At 37.6% G+C, this 21,811-nt stretch overlaps 2 protein-coding genes across 4 annotated transcripts in view; one reads left to right on the plus strand and one right to left on the minus strand.

Moving 5' to 3' along the window:
• Nucleotides 1–7,272, plus strand: part of LIPC (lipase C, hepatic type) — a 71,060-nt gene extending 63,788 nt beyond the window's left edge. For all 3 annotated transcript variants that reach the window (XM_026856442.1, XM_026856443.1, XM_026856444.1), the window contains 3 exons: nucleotides 3,279–3,399; nucleotides 4,088–4,306; nucleotides 7,104–7,272. In XM_026856442.1, the coding sequence (XP_026712243.1) occupies nucleotides 3,279–3,399; nucleotides 4,088–4,306; nucleotides 7,104–7,209 (446 nt within the window). In that variant the 3' untranslated portion in view covers nucleotides 7,210–7,272. The remainder of the gene's footprint in view (nucleotides 1–3,278; nucleotides 3,400–4,087; nucleotides 4,307–7,103) is intronic.
• A 4,685-nt stretch (nucleotides 7,273–11,957) lies between these two features.
• Nucleotides 11,958–21,811, minus strand: part of ADAM10 (ADAM metallopeptidase domain 10) — a 36,248-nt gene continuing 26,394 nt past the window's right edge. The window contains 8 exon segments of the mRNA XM_026855944.1: nucleotides 11,958–14,128; nucleotides 14,131–14,214; nucleotides 14,690–14,816; nucleotides 15,526–15,746; nucleotides 16,022–16,130; nucleotides 17,275–17,458; nucleotides 19,224–19,374; nucleotides 20,307–20,490. Of these exon segments, the coding sequence (XP_026711745.1) occupies nucleotides 14,091–14,128; nucleotides 14,131–14,214; nucleotides 14,690–14,816; nucleotides 15,526–15,746; nucleotides 16,022–16,130; nucleotides 17,275–17,458; nucleotides 19,224–19,374; nucleotides 20,307–20,490 (1,098 nt within the window). The 3' untranslated portion in view covers nucleotides 11,958–14,090.

The raw sequence follows: 21,811 nt of genomic DNA on the forward strand, positions 1-21,811 counted from the left end.
CCCAAAAGACAACAGTGTTCAACCGTTCAGAATGAGGCTGCTGTCTTTAATATGTCTTGATCTGAAAGAATGCATCTAGCTTCACAGAGTATTTCATATCGACCAAAACGCCCAGGACAATGAAATCAAGGTTCATAATTACAGTCCTAAACAGTCAGGCTAGAGAAGTTTAAGGAGCAAATTATTCAAATTTATTATCATGTGGGTTCAGCCAAAATATTTTTGGATGATCCTAAAGTCAGGTTGCTACAATTATGATTTCTGAGGCAAAATCATGACATTTTACTAATAGATGGGGTGGGGGGAAAACAGTAACATATGTTTTTATTTGGGTACTGTACTCCTCGGCAGTTGAAATGGTAAAGAGCAACAAGGACATGCAAAATCTTGTTTGCTTTTTTTCAGGCATCACTCAAACTGTGAAATGTGCTCATGAGAGATCAGTTCATTTGTTCATCGACTCTCTGCTTCACAATGATAAGCAAAGCACAGCATACTGGTGCAACGACATCAACACTTTCAACAAAGGCATGTGCCTCAGTTGCAGAAAGAACCGGTGCAACACACTGGGCTACAACATCAGGGAAGAAAGGCTCCCCAAAAGCAGACAACTCTTTCTGAAAACAAGAGCACATATGCCTTTCAAAGGTTTGTGGGAATACTTCTTACAGTCTCCAGATTGATCACAAAGAGTGAGAATGAGCCTAAGCTGTGTGATCCTGTTCGCTCATTTGTTGAAGCTCATAGTATCTACGGGAATGATCAATTTGCTGAAACAACTGAGAATCCCAGCAAGCTGTCTTGATGCCCTTTAATTAAGAGCCCAACTCTCAGTATTTCTGTGGGAAAAAGCATGCTGGCCACAGGCTAAATGCAGATCTGAGGCCTCAGAGATGCGCAGGGTCCTGATCTACAGGATTTCCCTACGAGACCTCGGCGCGGAGGGGGCGCCTGGAATGGCGGCGGTGCCTCCTCGCGCTCAAGGGCTCTCCAGGCCTGAGGAGAAATGCTTAAAAATAACGCTTGTATTACACATCTTGTCTCCCCACGGCGCCCAGGACTCAACTGCAATACCACAGATGTTTAAATAATACAAACATTCAGGTTCTTTTACCAAAATCTTTGAAGTCCTCCACTAACACAGTTATGAAGCGCACGGTGACGGGTCCAGAGGGGTCTGCTTGGCCCTCACTCAGAGCAGCTGAATCTGCTGGATCTCTTACGCTTTTTGAAACGCCTCTGGAAGCTACCTGAAGTAGATTTAAAAATTCCAGAGGCCCTGTCTAGTTCCTGAGGTAATTCTGCTGCGGTACAGCCACGTCACTGTCAGAAGCAGGAAAGTAAATCGATCCAAGGGCACAGCAGGCACTGCCATCACACCTGGGCACAGAAACACCGTCCCCGTCTTGGGTTCTTCCCTGGACACAGAGATAGCTGCGGCTTGTAAAATGTCTGTGTCTTACGGGCTTGATTTCAGTTTGAAACATATTGCATTTTTACGCTTGAAACTGGTTTTGCTTCAAAAAAAGTGCATATGCAGATATCAGTGCCCCAGAGAATGGTTTCCTTTCACTTAAGTTCCCAAACAAGGCATCAACTGTGGGAGGGAGTGTACAAAGTCATCTTTGTAACACTCTTAAAAAATGTTTGCAGATCATGCAAGAAGCCTAAACAGAACAAATTTGAGAAACTCAGCATTACACTTCACAATCCTCTCCATCTTTCACAAAATCTGACATTTAATCTTTCAAGTTAATGGCATTATGTTCTGGAGCACACATTAATCCAGTTCAAACCAAAACCAGGTGTTACAAAGAAGTTAACAAACAAAGCTGTGATGGGACCTGAGTCAGTTTTTATATGAATATGCTCACATCACCTTTTTCCTTAAAGCGAGCATCATAACCACAGCAAAAGTCTAGGCTTTATCAGAATGTAGACTAGAACAATCAGTTTTTACATGGAGAGAAAACTCAGCGAAAGGCAGGAGAGTAATAAATGCGATCTGTAAACAAGCCTCTCTGCCAACTTTGTCCTCATCTGCTTCGCAGCAAAGAATCGGCCATTTTGTTTTCTACCAAGTGACACCTTTTCAAAAGAAAACACTTTGTTCACTTACATACAATAACTATAAAACCACAGCAAAAAGATGCAGCTTTTCTAGCAAATACCTTCCATTCTGAACTCTCACAGCTGCCAAAAAACCCCCAAACCCACCTATCTGTGCTAGCAGTACCATGGGGACATTCTCAGATGTAGTGAAGCCTGAAGCGGGTGAGGAGAGGAAATGGGGAAAGAGCATCTTTCTACTCAAAACCTAACATGCAATAATGTTTACCAGAACAGTTTCCCATGTGTAACTTGATCAGATTATAAGGATAAATACAACACCTCTAATTCTTCCAAATATTCTGTGGTCTTCTTAAATAGAAATTGCTTAGGATTTTCTTAATTAACACAAATCTATCAGTTTTGTCAAGAAGGTGCCTGGTAAAAACATCAGACAGAAGAGTTTTGGACATTCAAATCTAGCTGACAATATCTGTGCGCACATGGCCTCTAACTGTATGTTGAGTGGGGTTTTTTCATAACTTACTAAATGTCAAACTGCTCCTAATCAGCACACAGATGATTTCTTAGGCATTCTTCATTCTGATAATCCAGTTGGAAGACTTTCCTAAACACCGTTCCTCTAGAAACCCACCAAATCTCAAAATATTAATCACATCTTTCTTACAGTAATGTTCACGTTCTTATAGTAATGTTAACATTGTTAATGGACACATGTTAAGCACAGTGTATCCTTATGCAGTCAAGGAAAATTTGTGAGTCATGTTTTGCAGGGTGATTTTCTGGCTGATCAGAGAAAAAGCCTGACTGTCGCATAAGGTCTTCAAACCGTATCACGCACCTCTAGCCATGCCCAATCATAAGGATTTGTCTGGTGATTAGATGGAAGGCTTGCCAGAAATTCTAACAATTAAACTTCAGAAAAACTGAAATACTTCCCATGGAAGAAAGTTTTATCCTCCAAAGGGAACTCAGCCCCGGTTACCTTTTCTCTCTACCCTTTTAAACAGAGCAACAGGGCCCCAAACCCTAAGGGATTACACAGAAAGCAACAATCAGAAAAAATAAAGATGATTTAATTGCAACAAATTTGTTTTAAAAAATAAGATAGGAATTTCTGCTTCGAAAGCATTTTTTTTTTCCCTTGAGAAATCTATTGGTTCTTTGACCATTAATTTTGTCAATTTGCAAATTCTTCCTTTCTACAGTCTATCATTACCAGTTCAAGATCCACTTCATCAATGAAATACAAGGCAAGCAGATAGACCCAACTTTTACCATCTCTCTGACAGGCACTAAGGAGGATGTTAAAAACCTGCCCATCACACTGTGAGTACTGATATTACATGTCATTGTACAAGTGAGAAATAAGGTGCCAATCTGTAATACCAATCATGCTGTGAGTGAAATGGTTTAGTACAGCTAAGTGAAGACAAACAGGAAAATTGTCCTCTATTCACCCATACTCTCTAAAAATCATAAACTTTTACAATGTTCATACAGCTTTTGCATGAAAACTCTCTATAAAACAAACAGTAATTTTGGAAGTTTTCCTGAACATTACGTATCCTGTTCACATGTTCAGTCCATCCCACGGCTAACACAAGGAGGTCTAATCAAAGCACGAATAAGCAGCTGTAATTAAAGTAAAGAATTCTGGATATTTCTCATGACAGACATGATCTGTATTAACAAAAGAAAAGGCAACAGTGTGGGTCAGCATTCGCTTCAGCAGACAAAAAGATGTAACGTAGATGCTATTATAGGACACTTTCCTTTGTTGTCAGAAATCACTAGTGCTTCACCAGCTGTTCAAGCTTCTGCTTCTTTTCTAGCATGTTGTCACATTTTGCCACTTTATACACCTGGAGGAAGAGTATCCTAGAGACAGTAATGATTCCTCCTGGAGAAGGAAGAAGAAACAAAGTTCGCTCTTTGGTTTTAAAGAGAAGAGAAACACAGATTTTTTTCACTTTAATCCATTAAGACAGCATTATTCTGGTTTTGTTTTCTACAGAGTTGAAGGCATTAATGGGAATAAAACCTACTCTTTTCTCATCACCCTGGACACTGATATTGGTGAGCTAATAATGATCAAGTTCAAATGGGAAGGAACTGCAGTTTGGGAAAATATCTGGGACACAGTTCAAACCATAATACCATGGACAAAAGGCACCCGTCGACCAGGACTTATAGTGAAGACAATAAGAGTGAAAGCAGGGGAAACACAGCAAAAGTAAGTGTAATGAAAACACATTTTTTCTGATGTTTGGCACACAGACTGAGTTCAAATACAAACATCTGAGTGCCAGCGCTCACACCAATGGTGAATTTATCCATGTACAACCTCTGGCTTTCCCCCTCCCCCTCAGATCAGGCTGCATGATTTTTGGGTGACTTAAAGAATTTATTTGTTCTCAGGTCAGAAATGAATAGCAGGAAACATTCTGGCTCACCACTGCCACTAATCTAAGGTACAATAACCTTGGGTGACAATTTTGTTAATACTTACAAAAAATATGCCAAATCTCAAGTATTTGACTTCCAACATCTACTTCACAGAGAAACTCAGAATCCCCATCCTTGAAAGTAAAGTACTCATTAGAAGGATCACATGCAAAACTACACAGTCATCTGATTATTCATTTAAGAGTTTTATCATAAAACTCCCTTATTTTTGTCTCATTCATTTAAGAGCCAGTGCAGTGTCTGATAGTTGATAATGAATTACTCCACTGTGCAGGCTGTATAAAGAGATTCCTGGAGTGATAAACTATGGAAGCAGAGTTTCAACTACAGACACTTTGAAATTTCTGTAGTGAGCAAACAGAGTATTAGCAGTCCTGGGAAAAGAAGACTACCTATACATCTACATACCACACCTTCAGTGGTACTGGACAGTAATTTTTGTATACTCCTTGTCCTTTTTTCTAGAGCATGAAATCAGTGATGTGAATTTTATCAGCTGAACTCTGAAGTAGCAATCAGAGAGCAGTTTTCTGGAGAGAAAAAATGAATGCAAGCTGAAGTCTGTCTTTGGGGGTTTTTGGTTATGTTTGGGTCTTTTTTTTTTTGGGGGGTGGGGGGTTATTCTTTTTTCTTTTTCCTCTGCTGCTTGCTTTGAACCTGGATCACTCAGAACAAGTCTAGTGGCCTTGTTTCTGCATACAGCAATGCTAATGACACTGTTGAAACTGCTTATTCACACAGAGAAATTTCAGCCAGAAGACAAAATAACAAAACTTGCAATGATTCCCACTGCTTTAATCTTTTGAGAAATTTTAAATGAGCAGTTTAATTAAGGTTAATGAGAAAAGCATGTTGTACCTTGTAACTGTGGCTCAGTGTTAGAAGGTGATTTTTCCTTGCTACAGTCTCTCTTACAGCTCCAGTTATAACTACTACAGACTTTCTATGGAACAATACTTACCAGCAGAACTGCATCTCCTTGATACTGACACAAAAGACAAATTAGGCAACTCAAAGAGACATTTTTGTAAGATAATCTCAGTGTGCTGGGGGTCAAAGGAAGGACCATATATTCTTGGGTTTTGTCCCCATGAAAATGTATTTTGTAGGTATTTTCTTCTCCTAACCCAGTGCTTGGCACATGCTCCTGACATTAAAAAAAAATAATATATATATATAATTTTTGTACATCTCCTGCTGCTTTAAAAGCAACAATCCCAAATCAGTACTGACTTAGCTGCCAAAGCAAATTAAACCATAGTATAGAGGTCAGAAAAGCTCCATTTAAATGCAGATTTCTGTATCTTGAGAAAAAAGTATGAAGGCTGTGAAAGGATTATGTCAGGTATACTCATTTTTTTAACCAGAAAGCTCCTGTCCAGTACAGCTGTGTCAGTAACCTGGCACAAGACAATTACAACTATGTGCTAAAGAAATCCTAGGAAATGGGTAACTGAGGTGGGTATTCATACTAACAGAAAATGATGCTGGGATCTTCAGGTACCTAATGATTCTTTTGAGTTTTTTTTTTCTGCAAGAACAATTAGGAGTTTGTGTCAAGATTTTAATGGACACTGATTACATGCTGGGTTCTGTTCTGTGCAGTCTGGGCTTGTCATAGGAAGGGAAATGATACGTTACTGTTAAAATACTGTATTAATGCTTGAGGGGAGAATGAAAGGTTACTAGGTGATTCTAAAAGAAAAAACAAGGGACACTCAAGGAAAAGTATTTTCTTCAAAGAAAACAATGTGTAGATTTTGGTTGTCTTGGAAAGACTAAACATCATGGATCAAAGAATTAGGAATTTTTGAAATTCAATATTAAAATAGATAATAAAGACAGTATGTGCTTTCTCGAGCATTTGAACAAACTTTGACAATATTTCATCTCCATGTACCTTTGTCTGTGACATTCATCTACATGATAAATTTTCTTTTGTTAGTTATATAATGACAGTTAGACACAACATAACAGCATAGACTTAAAAAATAGTTAATAAACAGACTACTATTAGCAATAAAATACCAGATTCCAACATACTTGAGTTCCAAATACAGAAAACATTTCCGTAGGGTATGTAGTTGCTGATGTTGTTGGCATCCTACTTAGCTTATTTTTAATAACCTCATAACTAAACACTAGTAGTCCAAGTAAGTACTAGCAGACTAAATAGTGCAATCCTGGTAGTAATAGTAAGAGTTGGGACAGTGACAGTGGCCACTGAGGATACCAAGACCAAAGCACTGTGCAGGGATGCCCTGGAAAGGAGCACGCAGTGTATGGTACCAGAAGAGGTGGAGGCGTAACGCACCCAGGGCACATGGAATGCACTCGCTACCTGGGACTTGCCTGCTTTTACTCTGTACCACTACCCTGGCAGCCAGAGAGCTCTCCTCACAAGCCTATTAAAAAAAAAAAAAACAAAAAACAAACCAAACACCAGCTACCTTCCTATAAGAGAATTAAGAAAATCAGACTCAGTGTATGTAGAAACCATGCTTTTATGTAGGTAGTAGCTGTAAAAAGTAACACCATGCTTACATGTTGTGTTTTCTTTCTAGAATGACATTTTGTTCTCAAAGCATTGACAATGTTCACCTTCATCCAGCCCAAGAGAAAACATTTGTGAGGTGTGAAGATCGCTTTCCGAGACAAAACAGAAAATGAGTGAGAACACAAAAAACCACCATGCACCAAAATATATTCAAAATACATCTTGTAAAGTGTTTTTAAAATACAGAGCTACATTAAATATAAATGCCCTGATAGTTTCAGAGGCAGCGAAGAAAATAAATTTTAAAAATTTAGATTTTGTGATGCTTTGGTATGCTGAAATATGTGTTTTGTTCATCCACAAATCTACTCTCTGATCAATGAGCAATTCCATCAACAGCAACTATAATTTTTTAATTGTTTAAAGTTTTAAAAAACACCTGCTCACTAGAAATAAAGATTACTATTTGAAAGAATCATTGCCATAAGCCTTTGAAAAATTTTGTTAGATTTAAGGGACAAAAGGAGTCTCATTTTCCATTAAATACTTTGAAACATTAGTCGTAACTACTGTCAGTTAAAGCTTTCCTAAACTATTTCTTAATGATGGGGGTGTTAAAAAATTCATAGAAGGAAATATTCCCAAATAGATAATATGGCTAACAGAGTTCGAATTTTTTACTTTATAACATCAAAAAAATAAAACGCATCTCAACATACAGAATGCTTGAGCTGTCACCACCGTATGACAAGGCAAAAAACTGCCACCACCTAAAACTGCTCTACTAAACTCTTACTGGAAAATGCTGTTTATTTTAATTGAGGTACTAATTTAAATTACTAGTAATTTAATTATTATAATGATGTACACTACATGCAATTCTAGCACAACTGAGTTACGTTAACTTTTCAATTAAAACCATATTTACCTGTTCAGGCAAGGCCTGAGGTTTAAATTACTGTATAGCAGATTTTAGCATGATTTGAAACTGCGTGAATAAATGAAAATGGTAAAACCCTCAAATATCTTCAGTGCATATAAACAAACTTCATAAATTCAAATATATACAATTCTCTTGTTTCTCGTGTCAGAATATAAAGTACATAAAGAAAAATAGTGTCAGGTTATTTTTATTTTATGGTTAGTGCATAGTAAAATAGAAATCAGTATCTATGTCCGTATTTCATTTGTCACTTTGTAATGCTAAACACAAGATTAATTAAAAATTATGTTTCTTCAACTCTGTTTTCTGAATTTAATTTGGTTTAAATGCGCTCTCAGTGGTAAAAAATGTGCAAGATGTTTTGCTGGAGCAAAGCATATTTTCCATGCCAAGATATTGCAGAGAATTTTGAATCAAAATACACAGATGTTATCAGGATTAAAGTGAGATTTATTTAAAAAGCACGACAAATGAACAAGTTGAGCAGAGTGAGCAATCCTGCAAGCAATTAACAGTGAGCAAATACTGAATGCAGGCATTTTTGCTGACCATTCAAAATATCAACTTCCAACATTTACAAGCTGTTTTCAATAACTACCATTCCCTTAAACAGGAATATTCGATTTGGAATCAGAAAGGCTGACTATGTATGACAGGAATTGAAGCATACTTACTTAACAAACGGGAACTGTTGTCCTTCCTAAGGTGTACATTTTAGAAGCAGATCTGATATTTAAAATCACCACTTGGAGTAGCATTTTGATTAGGAGAATTATTTACAGGTTTAGATACAAGTTCCACGTAAAAAAATCTTTAGATCTTCACTGGAAACAAATGTTTGTGCTTTAGAAGATTTTGCTCAATGAAGCAAATTGGTTTCTCAAAGATGAAATGTATTTCCACCTTCTATATAAAAAATTACAATTTCAGTGATTAATGCCAAACTTCAGGCTGCTATCCCCAATACTTAAATCTCCTAACATAATTATTATATTAAAGTTCTGTGTTTATATAAAAATCAATCTCTTAAATACAATATCCAAAAATCAAACCAGGAGCACACACAGAAGAGAAATTTCAGCAGTAAGTACCTCTGAAGGTCAGCACCAGCCCTGTTCTAGATAAACCTAAAGGGGCCTGCAAGAAAGCTGGAGAGGGACCTTTTACAAGGGCATGTAGTGGCAGGACATGGGATAATGGCTTTGAACTGAAGGAGGGTGGATTGAGATCAGACATAGGGAAGAAATCCTTCCCTGTGAGGGGGTGAGGCCCTGGCACAGGCTGCCCAGAGGAGCTGTGGCTGCCCCCTCCCTGGAAGGGTTCAAGGCCAGGTTGGACGGGGCTTTGGGCAAGCTGGGCTGGTGGAAGGTGGCCCTGCCCGGGGCAGGGGGTGGCACTGGATGGGCTTTAAGGTTCCTTCCAACCCAAACCAGTCTATGATGCCATGAAGCCTGGCTGATTGGTTGCTTTTACATCCGTAGCAGCCGTGGAGAGAACTGCTAGGGACTCAGGGACAGCGTTTTTAGGGGCATGAAATTAAAAGGGATTGTGTCCTGAAGAAGGACAGACAAGGAACAAGTGACAACGTGGCCATTTTTGTTTTCCAAAGCACAATGAAAAATGAGACCGAGAGAGAACAGAGGGAGAAGTGTGTGTGTGTCTAACTCAAATTATGCATCTCCCCAGACTGTTTCTACAACTCCATTTTTGCTTCTGGAAAAAGGTAAAGACCAGCCAGTTTTACTGCTTGTATGTTTGGGGTTGTTTTGTTTGTAACACATGTCTATTTACAGAAGTGACAAACTGTCACTGGAATTGCATCTACATCAGTAACCATCAGCTAAGCTGTGAACCTCTCAAGCTTCCTGGGCAAGATCCCACCCCCTCCTCAAACAGGCTCTCCCCAGCCTGTACTGAAGGGGGACAGAGCAAGAGACAACGGCTGCTCCAGCACAGGGACGATCCTGTCAGTGTTTCACTACACCTGAAAGAAAAAGCACTAGTGTTGGCGAGACAGCTTTTAGTGAGATTTGTGAAATGTAACCATACCTATTCACAGAGCCTTTCAAGTCATGACTTTTCTGTAGTTACACATTCTAGAACACTTGGCAACATTCTAGGCATTAAAGTTGGCGTTTCTTTCACGTTACTATCACTTGGTAAGAAGGCCAATAAAATGATCTAAATTTCAGGAGAAACAAGCTTGAAAGCAGTTCAGGAAAAGCAGATGGAAAAAAGGTCAGGTATCTAGAGAGTGCTGAAACTCAAATAACAGGGATAGTGCAGTTTGAGGACTTCAGTTTCTGGGGAAAACATTCTCCAGCTCGCCTGACACAAGCTAGTATATCCTCAGGTAAGACAGTCTGAAAACTTCTGAGAAGTCAAATGGGAAAATTAAAACAACATTCAGTATTTGATTATGAAGATACTTACTCTATTTTTCTCTGTAATTTTTCACAAACTGTATATCCAAATAAATCTTGCCCCTGTGTTTTGATAGCTATTACACTAATTTCTGATGGAAAAATGAAATAAAGCCCAAGTTGCAGCACACTTGAAAGTCTCACAATTCCTGAACATAATCTGAAGTCATACCTAGAGTGGTGCCTTACTTAGTTCTCACTGGAACTGTTCTTGTCTCACTCCAAACAACTGAAGTGACACTTTGAAAGCCATCAAGAGCCTCCTCCTGCCCGAGAAAGCCAGCTTAGAATGACGTAATGACTGCTGTCCTGTTAATCACCTCTGTAACAATGAACTGCCAATATTCAGAGGTAAAAAACTCTTCCTTTTTGTGTTTTTCCTGAAAGAAACATCAGAACGTTAAAAGGCAAACTGTATCAATGATGTACAGTCTCTATGGTGTAAAGACTCCTAACTTAACGTCCTTCTAACATTCACTCCATTCCGACTGTATACGCTTCCACACCAGAGGTGAACATACACATTTCATAACTAAAACATTAAAGAATACAAGATGAATAAATGAACAGCTACAACTAGGGATTATCAGGTCAAATGTTAGAAAAATGACAGCTATTTATGTACTCATTTGTTTCCCCCAAACACATTTCAAAATATATGCAAAATTTGTATTTTAGATGCTTGGGCATTATTTTTACCCCTCTGGTTTGCAGTCCTAGGCAGAAATTTAAATGCAACCACCACCACAGCTATTAGGTGCCCATGATGCTGATTTGCAGAAGGGCTCTGCTCCAACTGATTTTCCTTTAATACCTTTTGCCCTGACAGTGCTGTTTTAGCTCCAACGGGAAGCATTTCTTTTTTAAAAAAATCAGCGAAAATCAACAAAAAAAACCCCAAAGTACTGTGAAGAAGGAAGTCTGAACATGCTTTGATCACATCAAAGCATATGCTGCTCGGTTAGGGAAGCAGACGCCTGTCCAGGCAGACCACTCTCACCGAACAGCCCTAAGAATGAGAGACTAGCTGGCAGGACTTGGCTTATAAAAGCAGCCTTACCACTTAGCTATACACACATGAAAGCACAGACCCAGCTCAGCAGTGGTAAAAGCCCTTGGAAAAGGCAAATTTGCTCCTTCTGAAAGTCTTACCCATCGGTTGCACATTCAGCATAGGACATGTTAATTCCTGCATTCCTCTTCCAAACCGTATTTATTTCAGGTGTCACTCAGTAGCTAGGGTGCCAGGCTCGAATGGCCCACCAGGAACTAGTTTCCATTTTGGAGATAAGAACAGAGAATATTCCTGTGATCACACAAGTAATTTTAAGGTCATTTTAGGGCTTTTCCTTAAAAAGGTTACACAAAACCATTGACGTTTAACTGTATGCTGTTAAAACTGGGAGCTGTGCTTTGACTGAAGATAGCAAAGATAGATTACTGTTTGGCATGACAGCCCCTTTCCAGCCAAAAGTCAAAAATTAAGCAGGAGTAGAATCTGTGTATTCCTTTTTGCTTTCAGGGTTCAGAAAGTAAAGGGATCTTCAGAAGATGATTTCATCAAGTCTATTTATTAATGCATTTCAAGTTTCAAAAAACCTTACATATCTTTGCACAATACTTTATTTTTTGCATTTTTTAGTAAAAATTTCCAAAGTGAACAAAAAGGTACTGTATAAAACACAGTGGACATGAAATCGCCAGTAGTATTCCATCTCATTGTCTTGAACTTTCTTTCAGTTTTACCACATCTTGACTTGCAGTGGAGAGTTCAGTGCACATTTCTGTTTTAAGAAAACATTTAACTTAGACTCAAAATAAAAATAGGGCAGCATTTTTCTGCCAAAATCCTACCACAGGATAACATTACAGGCAAAAAATTTACATGTTCCAAAGTCTACCACACTCAAGAAGTTACTAAGAACTCTTGCTGAATAAAAGTCACCATTTTAGAAATGCAAACCCACTTCCAATCTTTGCACAGTCTTAAAACAAATGTATTTAAAATGACTTAAAAGCAACTACATACACTTCTAACTAGTTAAGATCCTTTAGAATTATTTATATAGTCTATTGGACTTGGGGTTTCATGTACAAAATTTGTCTAAACCATGTACAAAAAGCTGTATTTTGAAAAAGTTACCACATACTGTACAAGTTTACAAGGAAGAGATCCCATTATATTCTGTAACATTTTTGGCCTTGCTGGCTTGCGTCACATTATGAGAATGATTGTGTAAACCTTATACTCTTAAAAAACAAAACAAAAAACAAACAAAGGAAGCCTGTCCAACCCTTAGTAAATTTTCTCCTAAGCAAAGCCAGGAAAATTATAGCCATTTGGCTCTCTAATTAGCTCGGTGCTTTTGGAAAACAAGCAATAAATATATCACAAGCTTAAACATTTTGTAATGCCCCCTTTCATCTCCTGCATAGCAGTAAGCACCTTAAGACACCTTTTGTTTCCTCTTTCAAAAATGCCAATTATTTACATTCGTCATAAAAACTTTGGAATGGGACATTGTGCTGTTGAACTTCACTACTGGTAGAAAATGTGGGAAAATTGGTAGTCCTAACTACAGCTTCAGCTCTGCCACAGTCGCTGGGCAAATCACTCTACTTTAGTGGTTATCAATCAACAGTATCATGCTGAAAAGTTATCCAAATGTCTGATAAATTAAAAAATAAAAAACCTACAGCTTTTCTTTCCACATCCCTCAGAACACAAACTTAATTATCATACTGTAAGAATAGCTGAACAGCCCAAATAAACTGGTTGCCATTTATAAAACAAGTTGAGTAACAGGCAGAATCTTCTAATAAAGCATGGAAGTATTTCATCTAACTATTCATTATTTAACTGAATAATCAGACAAATTAAAAATATTTATGCTGAGCTACAAGAAATTAGACACATATAAAACATTTCTGAAACATTCTGGCATTTGCAGAGTTTGCAGAACACCTGTTATCTCTAAAAGACGGTTCGATCTCGTATGCTAGGTCTTAGCAGCTGTTTGATAAAGATGAAATGAGTGCTTGAAACAAGTTTGATCACGATAAAAAAAAGTTTGATTGGATTCAAAAACTGCTGTGTAAAGCATCACAGGATCCTTGACCATTACACACCATCATCCTCTGTTATCCTGAGTATGTCAATTAAACAGTAATTTCTTCATTAATAGCGGAAAAGTTTTATAATACAAAGAAACATCCATATTGCAATTCTCTTGTTTACAATTGCACACAAGTACGGGTGTACGTTAGAAATACATGTCTGCATATAACAATGTATATACATTGACAAGTAATGTCTCCAATGCTGAGGTGGTCTAGCTTCCTAGCCTTGTCTGGCAGTTGAAAAATATATTTTTTTTTTTTTTCAATTCTTGAGTAAAAGTTTTACTACAGCCATATTTGCCTGCAAGTGAAGAAAATGCAGCAATGAAGAGCACAGAAGGGGGAAAGAATCACGATACTCTAGGGCTTTTTGCCACTAAATTAAAAATATGCAAGAAAAACACTTTTCTTCTTTTCGAGCTGGAAGATTCACTCATTAAAAATTGACCATTTCCACTTGTTTTGAGGGTATATGACGCTTTTTTCTTTCCTCTTCAGTTCTGGAGAGTTAGACCGGGGACAATGACTTATTAGGTTTTCTTTGGAGTGAGTTTTCCCATTGTAGGCACTAGGAAGAACCAAGGCAAAAAGCTGCAGTCAACGTCTCATATGTCCCATCTGGTAACTCTCCCGGGGCCTTTGCCGCTGTGGTGGCTGAGCGGTCTGTGGTGGTCTCCTCCTTTTTAAAGTGCCTGTTTCAAAGGAAGGTACACATTATTACCATGAATTTAAAAAAAGTGATTTCCAGAACAAGTTGTCCTGGCCATATAAATTAAATACAACTGTTTTTCTGAAAGGCTTCAGTTTTACACCTGCAAGGTTTTAAAAGATGATTAACTGTGTGGAGTATTTACAGATTACGTTCTGTCACCTCAACAGCAGTTCCTTAAACAGGCTGATTCTTACAACATGTAGCATGGAATAGGATATAAAAGGAACTCTGACTTAGAAAAAGTCTTCCAAGCTTTCTTTTGATATGCATATTACGTTACTGGAAAATAAGGCAAGAGTTACATTTTTATGAATTATTTCACTGGCATGAATTCCACTTGTAGTTTCACAGTGCCAGACTAAGAACTGTAGGTCAGGATACCTGAAATTTCCCTTTAGAACAAAACAGTTGAGGATAAACATTTCTCTATAAATATAATTACCTGGTGTACTCACCTGGAAGTGGTTTATGAGGAGGCAACTTTGGATTACTGCTTGGGGTATGAACACTGCATATTTTAATGAAACCGGCCATTAACATGATCAAGGCAATTCCCATAAGCAACACTGCCCACCAGTATGCCTAAAAACATCAAAAAATTGTTGGTGGGGGTTGGCACACATGCACAGGAGACAGGTGTCACTGAACACGGCTTTCCTTTGCCTTTTAAGAGTCATCAAAAGCTGTTCTGAAACATCATTGAAAAGACCATAACATGTTAAAGAAAAATGTCCCTGAAGTTCTTACACAAAAAACCACCCCAAGTACTTCCAATTCATTCTATTACCTGAGGACTATTCCACAGAAGATATACTACAACAGAGCTATAAGCTTAAAACAACCAACAGCTTACAAAAAATTGACAATGCAGCTTTATAATGGTGTTCTATTGTAGCTCTTCATCCAGTCTCTTGTTAAGAAAGTCTCATCTAGTGCAGTAAAAATAAGAAAGGCTAGAAATCAATATATTTAGTTCCTTAAGAGAAATCAGAGCATTGAAATATGAAGTTAAATGGGAAAACCCAGTAAATTAACAATGTGAACACTGGCACCAATACAGACAGTGAACAAAGATATTAACACCAAGTATTTACTTCTTTCTTAGTTTCCATTCCTTCAACCTGTCACAGCTATTTGCTGCACTCAAGGTGCTTAGAGAAAAGCTAGTAAAACAAGGACTAATTATACTTTGAAGAACGCTGAAGTACTGGATATATACAGCAACACTTGCCAACCTTGAATATTCATTAACAAGAAAATTTCGTATTATAATGATAAAAAAAATACTTACCACAATCCATTCTGCAATATTTTCATATAGCTCTGGATTAAAAATTGCTTTCTTTAATCTAGCTAAAGGGCCATCAGCATCTACCAGCCGACACCTCATAAACACGTCGCAGTAGCCTTTGAAATCATTACAAGGAGATCCAGGTTGCAAAGTAATAGTTTTACGACCAAAGTGTTTCTCCCACTGGTTAGAGCCTGTACTTGCACAAGTAGCTGGGTCCACTGAAAAGAAAATTAAAACCAATTAAAACATACGTGCATGAATACTTTGGTGTTCAATTGCTCAAAGTGCTTTTGAAAAATTTCAAGTTTCTATTAATCTGTAAAAAACAAAAATACACGATTTCCTACAAAATACAATACAATGTCTATCTGAAACTAAGTATGAACAAGTATCACAGTATACTCTCAAGTTAACAAAAACAAAAATATAAATACCATGAGAAGATTCCTCAGATACCTGATATATTTATGCTTACAATTCAGACAAATCTTACTTTTTCTCATGCAGCAGACATGACATAGTTCTCTATCATCCTTGCCATCTGAACTAGCACATGTACATTCCTCCAAGCCATACTTCTCACAGATAGAGCCAGCACATTGCTGTTTGAGACAAAAGCACGAGAACAAACAAACAAACAAAAATCAATTTCAATTCTAAGCATGCTGACATCAGGAAAGATATTCATTGTTAACAGCTGAAGGAATAATCGTAAGTCTAAAGATGCTTATCAATAAAAATAACAGCTTGAATTTTTTCTGAAGTTTATTAAACAAAAAAATTTATTACAGCTATTCAACTGCAGTGTTTAGTCTTACTTGATATTTTTTTAAAGGTGATTGACCCTATTTTTTAATGCTTTATGTTCTTGTAGGGCCTCAGAGTAACCTGCAAAAGACTCACAGCACTACAATTCACACTGAAACATGGTTACTCAAAACTGTGGTTCGGAAAATAAATCAATAGCATGTCTTCAAAAAAGACTTTCTCTCAGAAAAATAGTAATTAAACAGTGACAGGAAAGATGAAAGATTCTGTATTTAATTCCACTGTTGGAGGACCCTTCAAATTCAAATAAAAAAATGTCACTGTATTTATAATCTTGTTTCAAAAATCAAGTAACTATATAAAGGCAATTTCTCTATCTTTAAGATGATACTAAATTAGCTGAATAAAACCTGACTGCAGAAAACAGACTTACAGCAACACAAGTTACAGCTCTATCAGAGGACAACTTCTGCACGTTTCTGCTTCCAAGCAAACAGATCAATTTATAAGAGACTTCCCATTAATATTTCATAGCAACTGCCATGGACTCTTTAACCCAGGAAACTAATGGCAGTTCAGAGAAATTCTATATGCTTCCACATCTGTGTTACAGGCACATGGGTGGAAGAACTGTAAAATTTCATTAAACCAAATTCAACATGTACTGATAGCATACCTTATGTTCTAAGGCAACAAAATCTTCTGACCAAGACTGAAGAAAAATGAGAAGATGGAACTAGGAAATAAACCACTTTCATATTCCTGATAACTTTAAATGGAACTTTCTTAAATAGTAACGCTAGCCTGATATTTGGTGTGCCTTCAGTTACTTGAAGTCAATAAATCAAACATTTTTATTGAAAAAGAGATTAATCGGACACTTTTCTCCATTAAGTATTGAAACCATATCACTTCATAATACACTGCTTTGCCATAAACAGCTGTGGTCACGTACGCCTGTAAAAACCCCTCACATACCCCATTTATGCAAACTTGTGTGTGCCTGTTGCAATCCGTGAAGTTTGGTTTAGGCTCAGATGCCGGACAGAGAGCACTGACACCATTACACATTCCTTCCCTTGCACAGTCAGAATCATTTCGACACTTATCAGTCTTGAGTTTGAAATTACACTGTGCAGTACAACAGGGGCCTTGACTGGGGCTAGAAATAAACAGAAAACACGGCTGTAAAGAAACTCCAGAAAAACCATTAATCCTGAAACTTACTCAAAACATTCAACATATTTCTGATTTGTGCTAAGTAAAATGTGAATCGAAAATATTTTTTTTCCATCCTTTAAAGTAACAAAAGGTTACTGTACTGAATACAGATTTCTTAGTCATAGTAACCAGTTAAGCTATTTGCATTATATTAGAAAAACAATACAAGCACATTTTGGATTACAGCATATAGAAAATAACAGCATATAGAAAATAACTGCATTTCAAAGTTTGTATATATAAAACAGTCAATTAGCAAGTTGGCAAAATCAATTCAGGAACAACTGATTAGTTTGACAGTATCAGTTTCAATGTAATAAGTAAGTAAAAATTTAGTGCTCTGATTAAAAACTGTAAGAAATTTTTGTTTCAACTTTCTGCACCCTTACGTTGTTGAAACAAACATGGAAAGGGAAGGAGATTGGTCAGATCGTATAACAGAAGTCACAGGCAGGGTACAAACAAATTTTGGGGGCAGGAAAGATTTGCCAAAAGCAGCCCTATGGTTTCCCTGGTTCCCCACCACACTTGGGCTCCTTTCTGGCCCAAGGCACCCGAGTCCCTTATGCTATGTACACTAGGAGGTGGTGGAACAGCAGGACACAGGACCTGCCCTTTCCAAAGCTGTGTTTGATCACACCTGCCATTACAGACAGCAGAGGAGTGAAGGTTATAAACCATACACGACTACATGATTAAAGCTAAGCCTCCTGAGTTCTCATCTCAAACAATTCTGTATCCCAACACTATTTAGTGTGCTTCTGGGCATTCAGTGGACATCAGAAGACAGCACAGACCTTCTGCGGGTCAAGATCTCTCTATTTTATAACTACTGCATGCTAAGAAAAATCACCTTAGGTCACACATGAAAAAGACTAAGAGACATGTAAAGTAGCTGGATGGATACCACAGTTTTCCTAAAATGTATTTTAACATGTTATGTGATCCTTTCTTACACCTGTATTTGCTTTACATGTCTTTGGAAACTTCTCTGTACAGCAAAACATTCCATCTTAATAGAACTGGAAAAAAAGGAATCCTAAAAAAATAAATTATGCAGCTATTTATATTTAAGACTAGCAGGGCATAAAGCTGGACTAAAAAGTGACCTGAACAGGAGAGCAAAGAAAGGAGGTGGCAGTAGCACTGATGTAGCACTTCATGTGTATCTTAAGTCATAGAACTAGAAGACAGAAATGGAATTACTTCACTAAGTCTTATGATCTTTAGAAATTCCTCTTATAAATCACTGTGCACACAACACTGCCAAAATACAAGGTGACTTTAAAGCATAGTCTAATTTAATTTATAAAACAAGCATTTGAAATAAAAAGCATCCTGGTCGTGATTTTCTGAATCATACACTTTTTGAAAGACTTCTGCACAATACATTTCTGATAAAAATAACAGACTTTCAACACATCCTTGTCTGCACTGAGTACTGTGACATGTTAGCACTGGTACAATCCAGTGCCATATTAGGTTTTTTCAAAAGTTAGGAAAGTCACCTACGAGAAAGCAAGCTACCATTAGCACCAAGAATTGCATAGCATAACTGGGCTTATAAACTCACTCACTGTATACGGCATTGTAAACAAAATAAATAAAGAATAATGCAGGTAAACAGATTCAGATTCTAAAATACCAATTATAGCTACCAAGAAATCCCCCAAATTAAAGTGTACTGTAACAGACATACACACTACCTGCAATATTTGCCTGGTTTTAACTTGCATTTTTTATCTTCTGATTGGTTTGCATCATAACAGCATTCATCTTTACACTGGTCACTGTATCCACAGTCACACTGCTCTCCTTGTTCAACCAGTCCATTACCACAGATGGGTTGACCAGACTCTGAAAAATGCCAGTATATTTACGTACAAAGAAGTATATAGAATATGCAAATAGATTTATAAACGCAAACACTGACTTGCAACAGCATCCAGCCAATTGTGACTGAAAACGTCTGGTCAAGATGGGCTCCAGACGAGGGCTCAAGTCAGCTCGTGTTATTCGTTTGCCACCCAGCTTAGTCATTCCTACAATTCACAGAATTTTAAGCCTCCGAGTAAAAGGTTTCTGCTGATAACAGTGGGTGTTTCTCGTGTGGGTAGGAAATCAACAGTGATCAGAGTAGTTTTCGGGTAAGGCCCCAGCGGAGCAGCATCCTGTCTTGCAGCCTCCTCCTGTAACCATCTTAGGACTGTAAGGATGATGGTAGTGGGGTGAACCACTAATACCCCAAACCTACTCGCAGCACAATTTCACAAAATTTGTGAGAGCTCACATATCAGACTCCAGAAATAAAATTCCGGAAAAATCTCTTATTTTTTTATATGTTTAAATAGAACCTCCTGTATTTTAGTTTGTGCTTCTTACCTCTTGTCCTTTCACTGGGCATGACTGAAAACAGTCTGGCCCCGTCTTCTTTACTCCCTCCCACCAGGCATTTATAAAGACAGACAAGAGCCCTCCACTCCTCAGCCTTCGCTTCCCCAAACAGTCTCAGCTCAGCCCCTTCTCGTATGTCAGATGCTCCAATCCCTTAATAATAATCTCTGTGGCCCTTTGCTGTGTATGTCCATGTCTTTCCTGTACTGGGGAGCCCAGAACTTGACACAATACTCCAGATCTCAAATTCAATTTTTTACTTACAGAATCTTTCAGTTAACTAAAACAAAAGTATAAAAGATAAATAAAAAAGATAAAAACTAACAAAATAAATTTTAATTAAGTGTAATATTAACAGCTTAGCCATTCTGCTTTCAGGATGACTAAATACGTACCAACAAAACAATTATTTCTCTTTTTCTCAAGAACTTGGCTGATATTTCGAATGCTACAGATAGAGAACTTGTTGTTGTTAAGTTTGTCCCCAGATGTAGCTCTTGCATACATGATATAATTGCCATTTTCTTTCTGTCCCAAGTTCTTGGACTCTCCTGGAGTACACTCCATTCCAGAATCATGCTGCAAAACAAATATTTTAGAACTATTTCTATCAAGACAGCTTCTCTAATTGTTTGGGTTTATACATGTACGAAAGTAACCTGATTTGGTAACCTTAACACAGTGAGAATAAAAGGTTCAAAAAACCAAACCACCTTCTTATACTCTTAAGGTTTCTTGGAATACAAAAACTACAGAGAAAACAAAGGTTTGCTTGAGGATTTTTGTTTGGTTGGGGTTTTTGTGGTGGTTTTCTTCTCCCCCAGACAACAGTAGCAAGTATCTAATTTCTTAAGTTTCAGCTTATTTGCATTCTTGGTAATGTATACCCTAAGTGCGTGTCCTGGAATTAATTCTCACTCGAAAGAGCTGCCATGTCCTAAGGAGAGTGGCTTATGAAAGGGTAATAAGTATTCTGTGCAATAAAAGCAGGAGGAGTTAACTGAAACAGCAGACCTTTTTTTTCCCCTTGTTTTGAGGGGGGTGCAAAGAAATCCTCAGAATAGAGCAGAAGGCTGTTTCTGTCAGACTAGATCTGGATAACATCCAGCATGGTTGGTGAAACGCAGTACAGGTTGGCACACTAGCAATTAGCAGACTGACAACGTACTAAGTTAAGTGTAAGACGAACTCTAATGCTGTTCTGATGCATCCAACTTTCCAGAAACACAACTTATGTCTCCAGAAGAAGTCGGTAAATGTTATTTTACACAGTTGTGAGAACTATGTAATTTATTATAGTTTGGTAGAACCAAACATGTACTTTCAGGTATTTCCCTGGATCAAATGCAACTTAGAATAAAAAGAACCATCTTCCATGCCGATCCAAAAACATGTTTCACTCAGTGGGACTGTTTGTTCAGTTTCATGTGCTTGTATTTTCAGTTCTACTTGGAAGGCTTGTTCCCACTCAGAGCAGTGTTATTGGGGATTTTCTCAAAGGCACATGAAGGAAGCATTCACATGTGAACATCTGTTTTGCAAGAACTCATCATCCCTGTCATATCTTGATTTCATTTTACTTCCAAGAGTAGAAAGCCTATATACTTAAGTTTAAAAATAAAAATAGAAAACGCAAATGAGAAAACTGTTCTCATCTCCAGCAAAACCAAAAGCTTCATGCTTTCAAGCTTGCCACAAACAAGTCATGTCCCTAAATGACTGGGAGACAATTTTGCTCTAAAATACTGTTCTTGGTATCTTAATCCTCTCCATGACTTTCTTCAGTAAACTTTAAGTATAATAATTGAATGCACAAAAGAGACAGTTCTATCTTCACTTGTTGAATAAAGTGTCATTTTGATTAGTTGTGCATTGATTCTTTCTCCTATCTAGGATGAAC

This window comes from Athene cunicularia (genome assembly GCF_003259725.1).
Source record: "Athene cunicularia isolate RWA chromosome 10 unlocalized genomic scaffold, athCun1 chr10_part1, whole genome shotgun sequence".
Taxonomy (NCBI): domain Eukaryota; kingdom Metazoa; phylum Chordata; class Aves; order Strigiformes; family Strigidae; genus Athene; species Athene cunicularia.